The 19,314-nt window shown below is 34.3% G+C and overlaps 1 protein-coding gene across 7 annotated transcripts in view; it reads left to right on the forward strand.

Annotated features, from left to right (window-relative positions):
• The window catches only part of SLC4A10 (solute carrier family 4 member 10), a 285,396-nt gene that overhangs the window by 111,835 nt on the left and 154,247 nt on the right, over positions 1–19,314 (forward strand). For all 7 annotated transcript variants that reach the window (XM_038584657.1, XM_038584660.1, XM_038584661.1 and 4 more), the window contains exon 3: positions 18,848–18,994. In XM_038584657.1, the coding sequence (XP_038440585.1) occupies positions 18,848–18,994 (147 nt within the window). The remainder of the gene's footprint in view (positions 1–18,847; positions 18,995–19,314) is intronic.

The following is a 19,314-nucleotide window of genomic DNA, read 5'->3' on the forward strand; positions in this document are numbered from 1 at the left end:
TATCTTACACATATTTGCATTCTCCCATGTTATCTAGCACTTTTTCTTGAATTAGGAACTAAAAATGTGTTGCACTGAATCTCATTTATATGTCATTCAATAATATATCACTAATCATGTAAGACGTTAAATTTATGTAATTAGATGTATAATTAATGCTCATCAAATATTCAATTACCTTTGAATTACATATAAATACAGAAGTTTCTAATTATGTTGCAATGCACCTAGATAATCAATCTAGTTTACTTCAGCGATTTTCAGGAATTCATAAATTTAAAATTTTAATGGAAAAGTTAAACTCATCTTTAAATCTCGGCCTACAAATTAAATCAAAGAGACATTTTCTTTATCCTGTACTGCTTTTAGCAGACAGTAAAATATTTTTAAGTCAAGGATTTAATAAAGAAAATTATGCCCCTATCTTGGTATTCTTTTGCTCATTCCATTTGAGGGAAAAAAATGTTTACTGGTTTATTTCCTTTGGAGACCACTTAATAGATAGTGGACTCAAAGTGCAAAGATAATATAAGTAAAGTACCTAGCACAAAGCGATCATACAAATAGTTCTATCAATGGTAGTGCCCTTCCACTTTCTTCCTTTCACCCCCTTCCTGAGCTCTTAGGATAACTGAAATGGTTTTCTGATTATAATCATAATGTCTAAAGTGGTTTCTACTAAAAAACTAAAGATAATGAGTACAGATCCTATATTTATGTCACAGTGTTTTGCAGCCAAAGTAAAATATAATTGAAAAAAAAATGAAGACAAGAAAAAGCCAAAAATTAGGCCTATACTTTTCTTTTTAAACTTTTACTTCCAAAAATTGACAAGAGAAGGAAAACATGGATTCTACTGAAAGAAACCAAAGTTAGCTTCACAGAGACAGAAGTGAGCTTTGAAGGAAGAATGGGGGTTTTGAAGGCAAGAAGGAAGGATCTGTTATATTCTGGAATAGTTAATATGATCTGGCTAGTATACTGGGATTATGTGCATAGGGACAAAGAGTGGTTACAGATGAAATTTAAATATTTGTATGAGGTAGTGTAGAATGAATTAATGCTTGATATTACCAAATGAGGTAAGTATTATTATAATCTCCATTTTACAGTTAAAGAAACTAAAGCACAGAAGACTAACCTGCCCAGGCCTAAGGACTAGCAAGTGGTAGAGCAGGGATTCAAAACCATGAAAGTCTGGGCTTTTAACAACTATATTGTAGAATTAAAGATGATGCTTAGTTTTATGTTTTAGGAGATGGAATGGGGCAAGGTGATTATTAATTGAAAGATTTGGGCATGTTTCCTCACTTGATCATGACTATATACAAAAAGTTCAGATTTTTATGTCCTATTATGCAACAATAAAGAATTTAATAATGAGAACCCATATCACAATGGTTTTCCAAATTATTTTGCAAAAATTTGAAAAGCTTTGTAGTTAGTAAATTCCCTTTAGAGAGATTCATATCCACAAATAGGAGAGCCTCTCTCCCACTGGAAACCTCTTTTGTTTTGTTTTGTTTTTAAGTTTTTATTTATTTACAAGAGACACACAGAGAGAGGCAGAGACACAGGCAGAGGGAGAAGCAGGCTCCATGCAGGGAGCCCGATGTGGGACTTGATCCAAGGACTGGGATCACATCCTGAGCCAAAGGCAAACACTCAACCACTGAGCCACTCAGGCTCCTTGGAAACCTGTTTTATTATAACCCCATGTTCTCCTATTTTAAATTCTCATCTCTCTGCTCCACAAAATGAATAATCTTATTGTTTGCTTATTCCAAATGTCTTTTCTTTGAAAAAAAAATTCATTTTTTCCTGCCATTACTGGTTGATTAGCTTTTATACAATTTAGTATTGTTGATATAGGCTCAATGTCAATTGATGGGGCAATTCTAGGTGTTATTTGATCCATTGGTAATGAGTAGTAAAATTAGTTAATTACACAGGATTAATATGAACTTATACATTTTGCCTGTCAAATACGTTGGATATTTGAGGATGAGATGTAGGCACATAGACTAATTCTGAAGATTTCAGAAAAACAATAGTGAGTATTACATTTCATTTTCTTATTGAGCAATCTTTGCCACCTGAGCACATTTCATAATGAACTGGTTCCCCTGGGTATCCCAAGAATAAGAAATAAATAAGAGAATATTGTTTTAAATACTGTTGTTTCTAAAATTAACTCTTAGGTAAGCTATACATCATGTTCCATATTTCTTCATTTTAGGCATTTCACATAACTTGTGTATTGTGACCCACATCAATATATTTTGGTATATAATTTATACATGATATTTTGTCTATTTGAAGTGAGTGGTAACTTGATAGTTCTTTATAATCTGTTTTTATAGTGTATTGTAATCCCAAGTAAATTTGAAAGATCTTAAAGTGTTTTTTAAAATCTGGTTGTGGTTTATTAGACCACTTGTAAGCAGTTATAGACATGTATTTGCATTAGGAGAGTAACATATACTCTAATGTGTATATGTGACTAAGAAATCCTGCAAATTTATGATTTCATAATTTAGGGGTCCTACTTATACATCTTGCATCCCTAGCTTAGGATGTCAATTTTTAGGTAGCCAGTTTTAGAATAAAAATCCCTAGATTAGGATGTCAATTTTTAGGTAGCCGATTTTAGAATAAAATCCCTTCATTATTCCTTGTAAGTCAAACTCTGTTTAACACAGTTTTCTACCTATCAAAGATATGGTACAGCATTTAGAATATTTGCTTTCTTGTTTGGGGGGAAGGGTATTTGCTTTCTAATGTGACTTAACTATATCATCTGTGAATGAGTAGAACTGTGTGTTTGTGTGTGTATGTAACATTTCAATCAATTACTATTTCAGAGATATAATAGATGAAAAGAAATTCCTTTTCATTACATTGAATATATAATCCTATAAATATTAAAAGAAGGAATTTTACAGCAAAGAAAGTATTTCCTTAATCCTTAAATATTTGAATCCTTAAATATTGAAAATTTGAAAACAGACCACAAATGACCAAAGCTTCTTAATATATACTACGTAGGTTTATATTAATATTATACTTTAGTTTTGCATTTTCCAGACATCTGAGACTTAAGGGTGTTCATTATTTAGTTATACAGTTTAATAGTGTGTGGGAGTAGTATTATGAAGGTGACATTGTGAAGTAGATCAACTTAGTCTACTTCTTGATTAAATTCTTAAATCTCTATTTCAGCTGTTACTCATTCCCTCTAGAAGGATCCAACTTTATTTTTTAAAGATTTATTTATTTATTTTAGAGAAAGAGAAAGAGCATGGGGGGTGCAGAGGGAGAGGGAGAGGAAGAGAAATCCTTAAGCAGATTCCCTGCTGAGTCCCACACCCGCCCAGCTCAATCCCAGGACACTGGGATCATGACCTGAACCAAAAATCAAGAGCTGGCTGCTTAACCGACTGAGCCACCCAGGTGCCCCCATCAAGTGATTTTACTTTAAAGCTCTTCAACTACATTTGATCGCAGCCTCCTTGGGTTGTTGCCTTTCTACAGAATTGGATCACAGTAGTACACACAGGGATAGGCTACCAGTCAGGCTCTTCTAGGGAAGTTGTCATCATTCACCAATATTTAAGTGTTGTTTATGGCATAAAAACACTGAGGCATTTTCTGTTTTATGCCCTTCATTCTCTAAGGAGTTTTAGATACTGGTGTAACCAATAGGACACTTCAGTCCTCCAACCCTTTGGAAAAAAATGTCAGTGGCCACTTTGCACATAAATGCTTACATTAAAATTGAAATTTATATACATAGGAATAATAATCAGTATCAAATAATAATTGAAAGAGGTGATGTTCTTAATTGTTTGGGTAATGCACACCTACACTTTAGAAGTACTGGTATCACTAGTACCTTAATAGAATTAATCCCATTTTAGGTACCAGTATTCTGGGTATTTTTCTGAGTGCTCTCTTATATTTTCTCCCAGTAACCTTGTTTGCTTCCCTATTCTATCTTCCCGCTTTGCTGGCTGCCTAGTTGTTCCTAACCGCCTTTAGTGTATCAGACTTGCTGAAAGCACAATGAAAAAAATGGAATTTTCTTTTCTTCCTTTTTCCATCATTTCTATTCTTTAATGAGCTACAGGTAGGACAGTGATAAAGGAAACAAAATAATACAAATTGTGATTAGAAGAAAGTAAAATTTTAATTTTCTGCTTGTAAATTAAGCTTTTGTGTCTGAGGCAGGAAGATTATGAATATTCCTGATTACTTTTCTAAACTGCTTCAAAATTGCCTTAGGAGCATTTGTAATAAAAAGTATTACAGTCTTATTAGCAAAAGGATTTCTAATTTCTAGAAATTTATTTAGAATTATGCCTATTTTTTCCTTTGCATAACTCAGTTTTTTTTTTCTTGTGAACACAGTTGCCATGATTTAATTAGATGACAATATAGCACGAAAGCATTTTATGACATCACAGTGATTAATACAAAATTATAGTGTCAGCAACACCAGAGCAGTTAATAATAACAGTGATCATGAAAACAGAAGTCTTGTTCGGTAAATTGAGATACCAATTGTTTATGTGAATGGCTTATTTCTCTCATGCTAAGATTTATTAATATATATCCTATGTAACTATTAAAAAGTACTCTTAATTGCCAACTACAGTGGCTCTCTGTCCTCATTCTTTTTGAATTCTCTTTGCTTTTAGAACTCTGACTATGCCTTAATTCTTAGATCTCTCTTCTCTCATCTCTCTTCCCTTGACTGATGATTTTCACAGAGCGTGTCTTCCTTGGTTTTTTTTTCTGTTTTACTCACTGGCCCCTCTTACTCTGCCTGACTTTACTATACTTTTTTTTTTTCAAAATTACATTAGTTTTATTGTTTTAAAAATTATGAAATAGGGGCACCACGGTGGTTCAATCAGTTAAGTGTCCAACTCTTGATTTTTGGGTCAGGTTATGATCTCAGGATCCTATGATCAAGTCCTGTGTCAGGCTCCATACTGGGCATGGAACCTGCTTAAGATTCTCTCTCTCCCTGCTCCTCTCCCCCAAAATAAATAAATTAAAAAATAAAATTATTTAAATAATATGTGTTCCATTAGAAAAATCCAAGAAATATAAACAGTATAAAGAAGACGAACAAAACAATAGCCCTGAAAACCCACCACCTAAAAGTAATACTATTAATATTCTAAGCAGAATAATGATGGAACTAATATTATGAACAGAATATTAATTAATTAATTAATTTAAAAGATATTTATTTATTTATTTATTTATTTATTTATTTATTTATTTATTTATGAGAGACAGCACGAGAGAGAGGCAGAGACATAGGCTACTACAAATATTAGTTGAAGAAAATGCTAAGGGATTACTTACAAGGAACAAGACTGCTAAATTAAAGTATTTGAAAGATTATTATAAAGAGGATGAAAGGGATCCCTGGGTGGTGCAGCAGTTTGGCGCCTGCCTTTGGCCCAGGGCGCTATCCTAGAGACCCGGGATCGAGTCCCACATCGGGCTCCCGGTGCATGGAGCCTGCTTCTCCCTCTGCCTGTGTCTCTGCCTCCCTCTCTCTCTCTCTCTCTGTGACTATCATAAATTAAAAAAAAAAAGAAGATGAAATATATTATCATTTTATTATACAGAAATAGCGGAGTTTAATATAAAGAAAAAAATGTATTAAGTTGTTAAAATTGCCCTATGGATATGCTTACTTAACAATACTTAGTTTTAGAAATATTGAGTTAACTTCTTCAACTCCTATTTATTTTAGATGTTAAAATGAGAAATTTTAATCAGATCTCTGAAAAATTTTTCAGCTCTAACTTCTGTGATCTTTAAAGTGAACATCTAGAATATGCTTTAAAATATAAATTCCTTCTTAACTTTGCTTAATATTTAAATACTTTGAAGTTTTTAAGTTTCCTGACTGACCAAAAAAGTTCATTAATTTTATTTATTTTTTTCAGTTCATTAATTTTAAATTTGAAAAGGAATCCTCATTCTGTATAAATAAAAGGGTTCAAAATGTCCTAAAAATTATTTAAGACCACAGAAACTTATTTTATACCTTTCTTGAGGAAGAAAGCAATTTGAAATAATGTGACATTATATACCTGATTATACAATTAGCTTAACTGAAATTTTGAAAAGTTTTATAATGAAGTATAAGGTGCTAAGAGAGTATACACTGGCAGTTATGTGTGATAAAATTAGACAGATTTGAAGATATGATTACATGGTAGCAAAGAGTTCTCGGAAGCAACAGCAGGAAAAACTGATGTACCACGACTCTCTAAGCCTTTGTGTCACATTTGCTGATGTCCCAGAGGTCTAAACAAGTCGCACAGCCAAGCCGAGATTCAAGGGTTGGAGGAATAGATTTCCTTTCAGATGAGAGAAACTGCTAAAATATTTCTAGCCATAAAAAACTACCATATTATCACATTTGTAAATATCTATTCAGAAATGCCAGATTTTTTCATCTTTGCTTTCAGATGTTTCTTTTTATCCCTTCAGTTCTACAGTTGAATCCCACCAACTTTCTTCATGGAAATCTCTTTTTCTTCTCAACAACTCTTTGTTTTCCCAAGCAAGCCTCTTTGTCCTTAATTATCATAATTCCCAGAATGAGCCACTTTCTACATGTGCACATGTCTTTTGGATTAACACAATACAAAACTAAATCTGGAATATTTTACAGTTTTAATTTTTGCTCATTTCCTAAGCTGTTTCCCTAAAGCAAAGTGGCAAGGCTGTTCAGAAATCATAAATTAATTAAAATGGGCTAGGGAGGTGGGGAGTTACCACCTTCTCTTTGCATTCATTTTTTAAAGAATCCCAGAACATATGTTGATCTATTTTCTCTCTCTTCCTTGCAAAATGAAACAACAAACATAAATATTTTAAAATAATCATGAAATTGATGGGGCACGTGGGTGGCTCAATCAGCTGCATGAACAATTCTTGATTTCAGCTCAAATCATAATCTCAGGTTATGAGATTGAGCCCCAAGTCAGGCTCTGTGCTGAGCACTGAGCCCTGAGCCCTGAGCATGGATGGAGCCTGCTTAAGATCCTCTCTTTCCCTCTCCCTTTGCTGCATTTCTCCCCCCTTAAGATCCTCTCTTTCCCTCTCCCTTTGCTGCATTTCTCCCCCCTTCCACGTGCTCTCTCCTGAAAAAAGAAAATAGTGAAATTGTAAGCTTTTGTGATTGCAAAAGTACATATTCTAAGATAGATAAGGTAAGATACCGTATTTCCCCCCCTACTCTAGCATGTACCTTACATTATCCTCCCAAATTGCTCCTCTGCTTTTGCATATATTATTCCACCCCTTTGCTAAGGTCAAACCTACTTATTGTTTTGAGACTCAAGTCAATTTCTACCTTCTCCATGAAACTTCCTGTTATGTTAACCTCAAGTTATACTTGATTTCACTCTAATATGAATTCCTACAGCATTTAATGGCTGGTACACATAAGAACATTAGCTTTAATGCAGATTGGTATTGTTCCTGCTTTGTATTTGTATTTTAATTTGTATATTTGCTGCTGTTTTCTTTGTTGGGCTTGAGTCCTCAATAATTGAATGGTTATCTTTTAAGTGCAGGGATCATGTCCTATAAGCATTCCTTATTATCCCATTGCTTGATTGATTTGAATTCTAACCAATCTTTGAGCCCTGTAAACATCCAACATCAAACTGTTTTTGCAACCTATCAGGAATGGGAATTCTCCTGTTTTTTTTTTTTTTTTGTTTTGTTTTGTTTTTGTTTTTTTTTTTTTGCTTAGAAAATACATATTATTAGGATTCATTCATTTATTCGACAAATCCTGAAGCTTACATGTTAAGGCTTTTCATGTTCCAAGAAGAAAAATAACACTGCTATCTCAAGATACAAAGTAACTTAGTGCTGTGTTCTGCTCAAGACAGTGTTATAACAAAAAAGTTTAAATAACTTATAAAAAGTTGTTTTTTTTTAAAAAAATATATTACAGTAGTAAACTAGTAAATCTCAGACTATGGCTTTTTTGAGGATAACATTAGCACTTAGAAGATTTCTATTTTTTTTTTTTGATAAAATAGTCATAGTCATGTGATCCTTTGTTTTGTAATGATTACAAATATAGCCCTGAGGTCCATGACTGTGACCAGCCCTGGTTTGACACTTTTTTTCTTTCAGTGAAGCAGTCCAAGAAACAGCAGTGCTATAGCCTATACACACACACTCACTCACACCCTCTTGGTCTCTTTCTTTCTGTTGCTTTCCCTCAGCAGAGAATTTCTGTTGGATTTAGAATTCTTTGATATATTATGATAAATGATGGCTTGTTGTGTTTTCTGACTCTGTTAGAGTCTCCATGGAATTAAAGATCACATGCTTATTCAGCTTAATGTACTTGACCTTTTCCCATGATTGACACATCTAAATGGCTGTAGCAACTCAGTAATTATGCACCAGCTGTGTTATATTCATTTCACGGAAAAAAAAACCCACAGAGTTTTCTTCAAGAGTAGGTAGCTTGGCCACTTTCCTCCTAGCTAAATAAAGGAAAATAGTTTATTAGTACTATTATTAATTATAGTAGGAGTCCTTTCTATTCCCAAATACACCTCTAATCTCACTGCATTTGGTAAACACTTGGAATGCTATGACCACAGCCACATTGAGTTGTTTCAGTACTGGGACTTCTAACATAACCAAAATATCTACAATAATTCTGTATCTGCTTAGCAAAATTGTATCTACACAATTTAAGTGTCAAAAATCCAAGATCTGTTAGCAAAATTTTACTCAGAAAACAATGTTATCTTTAATGGACCCTTGTTTTTCTAATGGGGAAACTATATTTTCTCTGAAGTGATGTATAGGTAAATTCTGAATAAATTCTAGTGTTCTGTGCTTATCTCAAAAAAATCTTATAATAGCACTATCCCATTATTACTAATATTTTAAAAATATATTTTTATCTAAATAATTCTGAATTTTTATTAATTTTTGGGTTTTGACATGATATGAAATCATTAATTGACTATTTTGATTAACTTAAGAACTGCTCAGGGGATCCCTGGGTGGCTCAGCGGTTTCGTGCCTGCCTTCGGCCCAGGGCGTGATCCTGGAGTCCCGGGATCAAGTTCTGTGTCCGGCTCCTTGCATGGAGCCTGCTTCTCCCTCTGCCTGTGTCTCTGCCTCTCTCTCTCTCTATCATAAATAAACAAAAATAAATCGTTAAAAAAAATTAACTTAAGAACTGTTCATTTGAGAAGATTCCCTCTTTTAAGACTAAAATTTTGGACTTTATATATCATAAAATGAAATTGTTCCCTATATAATCTTAAAAATAGTTTGGATTAGGATTAATATTATTCAAGTAACTTCTGCACAATAACATTTATCATTAAGTTACTCAAATTCTTTGTCTTCTTAAGTGATGTCTACCAGGATGGAAAATTCCATTTTGGATAAAATGTTTTTGGAAAAATTTGTGGAAATGTTAACCTGAAAATTTTATATTATACTGTTTTCCACAGGATCTAATGTGATTCTCTAGTTGCTTAAAACAGGGTTATTATAGTTGGGATTAGAAAAGTTGGCAGTATAGAGGAAACAGGAAGACAATGAGATAGGACAGGAAAATTTTATTTTGTCTTCTTATTCTTTTGAGCCACTGAGAGGTGAGTAGTATGAAGGACAAAGGAGACTAATAAGTATGAGTGGTCTGCTCTGTAATAGGCCTCATGTTTAATACTTTATATATATTATATTCTCATATAATCTTTTGTAGGAAGTATTTTAAATCCATTAACAGTTGTTAATTTTGTTCTAAAAGCAAACATGAGGTGGTTTCTGGATCAGAGACAGACTCTTACTACTTATAGCAATAACCACATTCATTCTCCATGTCTTCTTCCCCTTTAAGGTAATGTGATGAGAACCAGGTGGTTATATGCACAGGAGGGAGACCCTAATATTATGAATCTGTGAGTTTATATAAGAATTTCTCAATAGCTGCCTTTTTCCCTCCTGAGAGAGAGAGAGAGAGAGAGGAGAGAAGGCTTATCTACTTTATGTAATCAAATCTCAAGAAGAGGAAGACCCTTAGTTTAAACCCTTTGGACTATAAACCAGTAGCTATGGGGACTTATTATCTTTTGCAGTGTAAAGACATGAATCTGGAAGATAAATGTCTACATCTCTATGAAGGTCTCTATTTTTTAGTCAACGTTTAACCTCCAAAGCTTGTCCTTTAATCCAGATTCCATTTTTCTTTACTTTAGGTCTCTAATCATGTAGAAACAGGAAATATTTTCTCTATGGTTTCATAGCCATAAATTGTGGCTTTTTCATCACTGTTACTTTGAAATTTTTTCCATTCTTAAGTTTTGAAATGTGCTTAGTATCTAAAGCATTATTATGTCTGTTATCTATATATTTTACTTAAAAATCATTTCTATTTATACAAAAGATTTATGTACTCAATAAAAATTTATTGAGCATCCAGAACTATCAAGCACTGTTCTAAGTACTTTGGGGATATATCAGCAAACAAAAAATCCCTGCCCTTCTTATGTTAAAAGACTTTGGGGAGAAACTAGAAAGTAAACACTAAATATAACAAGTTAACTACATGGTTATGTAAGTGCTATAGAAAAAAATAAAAATAGAGGATTCTGAGAAGCATAAAGGGTCAGAAATGGTAGGGTATAATATTAAATAGGTGTTTAGTGTAGGCTTCACTTTGAGAAGGTGAAATATGAGCAAAGACTTGAAAGAAGGGAGGAATTATCCAAGTAGGAAGAATGTTCCAGGCAGTGAAATGAGACAGAGGCAAGTTCCCAGGGTGACACTCAGAACAGCAAGGAGGCTATTGTGGCTGAAGTGAAATTGGGTGAGGAAGAGATCAGTAGGGAAGAGATCAGAGACCTAATAAGAGTGGGGCATGCAGATCACAGAAATCTTTGGAGAGCCCTCAAGAAATCTTGACCTTTTCTCTGAGTAAAATAAGATAACAACATTAGAAGAAAGAATGAATGACATGATCTAACTTTCATTTTTAAGAAGACTACACTGGCTGTTGTGTTTGGTGCAGACCATAGGGATAATGTTAGACTCATGATAGAACAGTCAGGAGACTATTGAAGTCATACAGGTTGGGTATGTTGTACAAGGCTCTGACCAGAATGGTGAAGTAAAATAATTCAAATTCTGGATATATTTTGCAGGTTGCTCGAATAGGTTTCCCATTGGATTGGTTGTGGGCTTAAGAAAAAGAGAGGAGCCTACAATGACTCCAAGATATTTGTCCTGAGCAACTAGAAAATTGTTATGTCATCAAATGAGATGGACAAGATTGTGGAGGAGGATTTTATAGGAGGGGCTAGGGATGGAAAAGAGTAGGAGTTTAATCCTGTACATGGTGTTAAAAAAATCCTTTTTAAAAAAAGATTTTATTTATTTACTCATGGGAGACACAGAGAGAGAGAGAGAGAGTGAGGCAGAGACATAGGTAGAGGGAGAAGCAGGTTCCCTGCGAGGAGCCTGGTGCAGAACTCAATCCCAAGACCCTGGGATCATGACCGGAGCCAAAGGCAGATGCTCAACCACTGAGGCACCCAGGTGTCCCACATGTTGATTTTAAATTGTATTTTAGACATGCAGTAGAGGTGTCAGATGAGCACTTGGATATACCAGTTTGGAGTCTGGGAAAGGGGTTGGAGATGGAGACACAAAATTGGGGGCTACCCACATAGAGGTGGCTGTAGGGCAGATTTAAGTTTTGTGGGGCCTGAAGCTTATGCATTTTTGAGGGTTCTCTAAGGGAAAAAATTAACATTTGAATATAAATTAGGTCAGAGGTGGATATTTATTTAGAATGAGAAAAAAATCAACAAATGATTATTTGGAAAGTGATAAATGGCACAAAATCCTAACATTTGGAGAAATAGCATGCTTTTAAAAATGAACTGACATAACCCTGTCATACTTTTTCCCCCTAAATTTTTGACCTCTAATATCAAGGATTTTTAAACAGAATTTTCTATTAAGGGTATGGAAAATTAACTCTATTATTATTAATTAAAATTTATTTTTTTATTAATGTAGCCTACAAAGGGTTCTTTCATCTTTACAACTGAATTAGTAATTACACAAAAATGTTTGGGGTTGTCTTAAAATTTAAGAAAACTTCTATCAGGTTTCTTGTATATATAACCCATGATATATAGAGGAATTTTCTGGAGACTAACTCTGGCTCTATGCAATTGAAACTTTGCTTCTTCTCTACTACTCACATACATTTATTTATTTATTTATTTATTTATTTATTTATTTATTTATTCATGAGAGACACACACACAGAGAGAGAGAGAGAGAGGGAGGCAGAGACACAGGCAGAGGGAGAAGCAGGCTCCATGCAGGGAGCCCGATGTGGAACTCGATCCCGGGTCTCCAGGATCACGCCCTGGGCCAAAGGCCCGCTGAGCCACCCAGGGATCCCCCCCACATACTTCTAATGTGGCAGATTGTGATGCTTTGCATGTTATGATAACACTTCAGCCCTGGACCTTGTTGTCACAGTGTCAGATGAGTTTGGTACAATGGGTACAAGGAGTATTCCTCAAAACGATTCTAATTCCAGGATAGCTAACAATAACCTACTCATATATGGAAGTGCCTGCAAATCACATAAATACATTCCATTAAATCCAACCTAAATGTATCTACACCTCTATTTTCTCTTAGTTTCTCACGATGTCCACAGACACTTAAGTGCCTCCCATCATGAAAGTATTTTACATTAATAAATTTTCATAAAATATATGACCATTAGAATACAGTGTTAGTCCTCTCCCTTCTTACGTCTAATCTACTATGAGCTATGAATCTTGACTTTCTTTTTTTTTAATTAAAAGACTTTATTTTATTGAACAGTTGTAGGTTTGGTGAGGTAGTGCAGAAAGTACAGAAAGTTCCCATATACTCCATCCCTGCACACAGTTTCCCCTATTACTAACATTTTTCATTAACATAATACATTTGCAACTGATGAACCAGTATTAGAAGATAATTTTTAACTACATTTCCTAGTTTACATGAGGGTTCACTCTTTCTTTTTGTATATTTCTATGGGTTTTGACAAATGTGTAATATTACATATCCACCATTACAGTATCATAGTGTCACTTCTCTAAAAATGCCCTGTGCTTTACTGAAACATCCCTACCACCTATCCCTGAACCTCTGGAAATGTTTGGTAGTTTTACTGTCTCTATAGTTTCACTCTTTCCAGAATTTCATATAGTTGGAATCCTACAGCACATAGCTTTTTCACGGACTTCTTCAATTAGCAATATGAATTTAAGGTTTCTCCATGTCTTTTCATGGTAGATGGTTTTCTTCTTATTGTTTAATAATACTCCATTGTATGGCCATACCACAATTTGTTTATTCATTTATTTTTTATTATTTTTTAATAATAAATTTATTTTTTATTGGTGTTCAATTTGCCATCATACAGAATAACACCCAGTGCTCATCCCATCAAGTGCCCCCCTCAGTGCCCGTCACCCATTCACCCCCACCCCCCACCCTCCTCCCCTTCCACACCCCTAGTTCGTTTCCCAGAGTGTTTATTCATTTAAAGGATATCTTAGTTGTTTCCCATTTTTTGACAATTATGATGAATAAAGCTGCTATAAACATTTGTGTGCAGGGTTTTTTTTTTTAAAAGAATTTTATTTATTTATTCATGAGAGACACAGAGAGAGAGAGAGAGGCAGAGACACAGACAGAAGGAGAAGCAGGCTCCATGCAGGGAGCCTGATATGGGACTCGATCCCGGGACTCCGGGATCACAGCAGCCAAAGGCAGATGCTCAACCGCTGAGCCACCCAGGCATCCCATGTGTGCAGGTTTTTATGTTGATGTTCGCTTTCAACTCATTGGATAAATACCTAATGGGTGAATTCAGTATTTAGATTAGAATCTAGACATAGATATTACATCTTTCACAAAAATTAACTCAAAATGGATGATGGGCTTAAATGTAAAACAGAAACTTGTGCAACTCACAGAAGGTAACATAGAAGAAAATCTAGGTGACTTTGAGTTTAATGATGACTTTTAGATATAACACCAAAAACATAATTCATGACAGAAAAGTTGATAAATTGAACATCTTTAAAATTAAAACATATGCTCTATGAAAGATACCATTACAAGTGAAAAGACAAGCTAAAGAGAAAATTCTTGAAAAGGCATTTCTAATAAAGGACTTATATCCAAAATATACAAAGAACTCTTAAATCTCAACAATAAGAAAACAAAAATCTAATTACAAAATAGGAAAAAATCTGAACGGACACCTCACCAAAGAAGAAATACAGATAGTAAATACGTGTGTGAAAAGATGCCCAATATTGTAGGTCATTAGGGAATTGCAAGTTAAAAGAATGAGGTATCACTACATACCCATTAGAACAGCTAAAATCCAAAATACTGACAACATCAAATGTTGGCAAGAATGTGGAGCTACAGGAACTTTTATTCACTGATGGTTGGAATGCAAATGGTACAGCCACTTTGGAAGACGGTCTGGCAGTTTCTCCTATAGGTAAACATAGGCTTACCATGTGATCCAGAATTCAGTCATAGTTATTTACCCCAGTGAGTTTTGATATTTTAACCAGCCTTGCAAGATTCTGCCTCAGGAAACTCCTTCAGCTTGGTCTTCTTTGCATTTAATGTCCTTAAGACATCAGTTCAGCTGTGTGTCTTGGCATCCTCTTATCTGATTATGCTTGGATGTGGTTTCAGATGGTTTATTTTAGCCTTGACTTGGCAACTTTTTAGGATGTTACTTTTGGCACATGCCCATCAAATCTGCATTTCACAAACAAAGAAAATATTCACTATACCCAGCCAGGCCCTCTGGACTTGCATCTTAAGTCCTGGTGCCCCGTCTCTTTGTCCATCTGGGGAATGGTTATCTTAATCAGTAATTATTAGAAACATTTTGCAATCTTAAGATTTTGTTTAAGTACCACCCTCTGTAAAGCCTTTATTTGCAAGTCTAGGAAATATTCATTGCCTAAACTTCCTCAATTTCAGTCATTTCTTCATTTACTGAAATTGCTCTTATGAAGATAACAGATAAACATTCATTTCCAACTGCAATGGCTGGTTTTGAGTCTTAATCTTGTTTTGGCTCCTTTATAGCATATAAACTAGTAAATGTCCCCTTCTTCAAACTCTCTCTGTTTTTTTTAATTTTTTAAATTTTGAAATGAAACAAAAAAGCTTAGGTACAGAAAAGAAAAGTATAGAAAGCTTATGTTTAAATTTTAGATATTATTGAAAGAAAAACTTTTATCAAGGACAGAACATTTCTGCTACCCCAGAAGCTCCTCATGTGCCTCATGTGCCTCTTCCCAATCACAGCTCTTATTAACTTTTGTGCCAGAGGTAATAAGTATTCTGACTTTTGGTTTGATCTTTTCCTATGTATACATCTCTGAGCAATATATTTTAGTTTTTCTATTTTTAAAGTCTTAAAAATAAATTCTATTATATATATATTTTAATCAATAATATGTGAGATTTATCTATGTTGTTATGCATATTTCTGGTTTGTTCATTATTGTCATATATGTCCCATTATGTGAATACCCCCTACTTTATACATTGTTTTAATGGATTTTTGGGTTGTTTCCAGCACTTTTTTTTAAAAAAAGATTTTATTTATTTATTCATGAGAGACACACAGAGAGAGGCAGAGACACAGGCAGAGGGAGAAGTAGGCTCCATGCAGGGAGCCCGACCTGGGACTCACTCAATCCCGGGTCTCCAGGATCACACCCCAGGCTGAAGGCGGCGCTAAACCGCTGAGCCACCAGGGCTGCCCCAGCACTTTTTTTTACAAGCAGTGCAGCTGTAGAGATTCTTATACATGTCTCTTATACTTCTATACATCTTCATGCAATTTTCTAAGATCCAGGGAAATTGCTGCATTATAAAGTATGTATATCTTCAATTTCAATAAAAAATGCTATACTGAAAAAAAAATGCTATATTGTTTCAAAGTAGTTTTGTAAAATACTACTGGTACTCTATGAGAAATTGGTCTGCACCACACCAAGACATAGAATTGTCAACCAATCAACTTTTGCCAAGATGGTGGGAGTATAGAGAGATCTCCTTATGGTTTGAATTTCTATTTCCCTGAGAACTAGTGCAGTTGAGGACCTTTTCTTACATTTAGTAGCAGTTTGTATTTTCTTTTTTATTAAGTGCCTGTTAAGTTTTTTGTCTATGTTCCCACTGGGTTTTCATTTTTTCTTAGGATTTATAGGATTTCTTTTTATATCTAGCTTATTAGTTCTTTATCAGTTATATGTGTTAGAAATGTATTTTTTAGAAATGTATTTTTATGCCTTGTAGCCCTCCCAGCTTATAATGAAGAGAAGTTCCTGACTTAAATATAATAAAACTTATTAATCATTTCTTTTATGAATACTACTCTTTAAGAATTGTTTCCCAACCTGGCATTAGGAAGACATTTTCCAGAGACAATAGAGATAAAAAGCAGGTGTCTAATCTCCCATATTTAATTGAAGCTCTGTGACTTAATTTTTTTAAGCACCTAATTTCTTTTTTCTGACTCTTAGATGCTAGTTTTATGCAAGGCTCCATCTGAATTCTCTTCATCGCTCTGCACATTCCCCCTAGTTAATAACCTTCAACATATTAGAGAATAATAATGTTGTGATGGTCCAAGTAATTTGCAATTACTAACATTTAAGATGCCAAATTTGTGAATTATTTTAAGTATACAACTTTGTGGTATATCTTGATATTTCATAAGGTAAATTCTCCCTCCTTGAGCTTCATCAAGATGTTAGTGTTTATTTTTCTTTTAAGTTTTCTTACTATATTTTAGATGATTTGTTCTAGTTACGTTGAAATAGTAACATCAGAAATTTGTGATTGTATTGAATTTATAGATTAATTAATGTATGTCTGTTTTGCGGTTCACATCTTCTCTTCACTTATTCTGATATGTTTGTTCAGGGAGAGGATACCCAGAGCAATACATTACACTTGTGAGCTCCCCTTTTTACATAAGTTGGGAGGGCCAAAACCTGCTGACTTATAAAAATAAAATAATGTATTGTTTATATTTGTATTATTGATATGTAGCACAATACTGCAGAATAAAATGTTTGTTATTTCAGTAAATGTTTGTTAGGCATCTGTTGTATGCCAAGCCTGTGTCAGGTGCCAGTGATACAAACTGACTAACATAATAGCCTTCTTAGTGAAGATTTATAAGAAGAAAACTTCTTATAGGTAAATAATTACAATCAAGAGTTATTAAGTATTAGAGAGCCCTTGAGGAAGAAACTGGTCAACTATATTTAGAATGAGAAGGCATGAAAAATTTTATACTTGGCCATAATCCTTGAACTGAGACTTCATCAGATAGTCAGGAGGGACAAAGACATTTCCTATAGTTAGGGAATAGGAACAGTATTAAATAAAAACAGAGACTTGAGAACATCTGGCTAAAGGATTAAAGGGGCTCACGCTGGCTCATAGTGTGTGAGGCAGAGTGTATTTAGAAGCCTGGCCAGAGAAATAGGCAGAGGTCAGATATTATTTGACCTTAAAGAGTACTTAAAAGCTTTATCTTATAGGCAGCAGAGAACAACCAATGAGTTTAAAGCAGGGGAGTAATGTAGTCAGATTTGCATTTTTGGAAAAAAAAAAAGCCATCAGCACTCAGGATGGATAAAAGGTAATACAAGAGTGCAGCTAGGAAAGAAAAAAAAAAAAAAAAGCAGGAAGGAGAATGTTCTAATAGTCCTGATGGGAAATGATCAGAGTCCAACTAAGACAGTAGCACTAGGGATACTGAAGAAAGAATGGATTTTAGAGATGTAAAGAAGGACCTGATCATAAATTAGATGGTCTTTGAGATGACTGGATAGATGGTGCATTTACTAAGATAGAGGATAGATGGTTAATACTTGGGAGACAGAAAAGAGTGAGTTCAAACATGGACATGTTGAGTTTGACATACCTGTGGGAAGGATATACAAATAATATGTGTAATAAGTGGTGGATACATAGGCTTGCAGTCCAAGAGAGCAATCTGGCATCAAATTTTAGGTCTCAGAGCCTATAATAAATATGTATCAGCTGAAATCATAAGGTCAAATATAGAGCCTGGGGATCTCCAACCTTGAATGGGTAAATAGAAGAACCACAAAGGAAACTGATATGAACAAAACAAAGGAGGAGGAGGAGTACCAGGAGAAAGTGGTCATAGAAAGGAGAGTGATCAATAGCATCAAGTGTCACAGATAGATATAATAGAACTGAAAAAATTCCATGGGAGTTTGGCATTACTGTGGACCTTGGTGAAATCTGTTTCATGAGATAGTGATTGTTTCACATACCGAACTGTGAAGGGCAGGGAACTGGTGAGATAACAGTTAGTTGAGTGTAGGGAGAAAATAAAATAAATTTTCTTTATGAGAAGAGTATAATTATAAACTATGAGGGATAGATATAAAGAGATTAATACAATTAATAAATTAATGGTGATTATAAGATATATAACCAAATAATTAGCATTATAAATGTTTGTGGTAGATCTGTGACATATTTAAATAGGTATAAGGGCCAAAATACCCTGCAAGTCACAAGCTTTTACATACTATACACACTCAAAAATGGTTTGCTGGATTGAACTGAATTGAGTTCTATTAATATGTAAATCATCATCTTCTGTGCTCTGGAATAATTCAGAGTTTAATTTGTGCATTTGCTTCTGATGAAGGTCATCGGACACTATTTATTGGAGTACATGTGCCCCTGGGAGGAAGGAAAAGTCATCGACGTCACAGGCATCGTGGTCATAAACACAGAAAGAGAGACAGAGAGAGAGATTCAGGATTAGAGGATGGAAGGGAGTCACCTTCCTTTGGTAAGAAACTTTCTTCTTGTTATGTTTTTATTAAATTACCATGGTAATAATATTATACTTGCTCAATCCATAATTAGAGGTTATACCTCATACTCATAAAATTGCTTATACTTTTACAAAAGATGTTGGCTGGTCAGATGGGGGAGAAGTGACAGGGAAAAGACTTGATCTTTATTTTTCTCGAATTGTGTTTTGTGAAATTGAGAATTGGCTTAGATTTGTGACTGAAGAAACACACAGAATTTGTCAACCTTAGTTGTATAAACCCTTGATAATGTGTACAAATAATAGTCATTGCTGTAAGCAGTTAAAAATCCCAG

Source organism: Canis lupus, chromosome 36, assembly GCF_011100685.1.
Source record: "Canis lupus familiaris isolate Mischka breed German Shepherd chromosome 36, alternate assembly UU_Cfam_GSD_1.0, whole genome shotgun sequence".
NCBI lineage: Eukaryota > Metazoa > Chordata > Mammalia > Carnivora > Canidae > Canis > Canis lupus.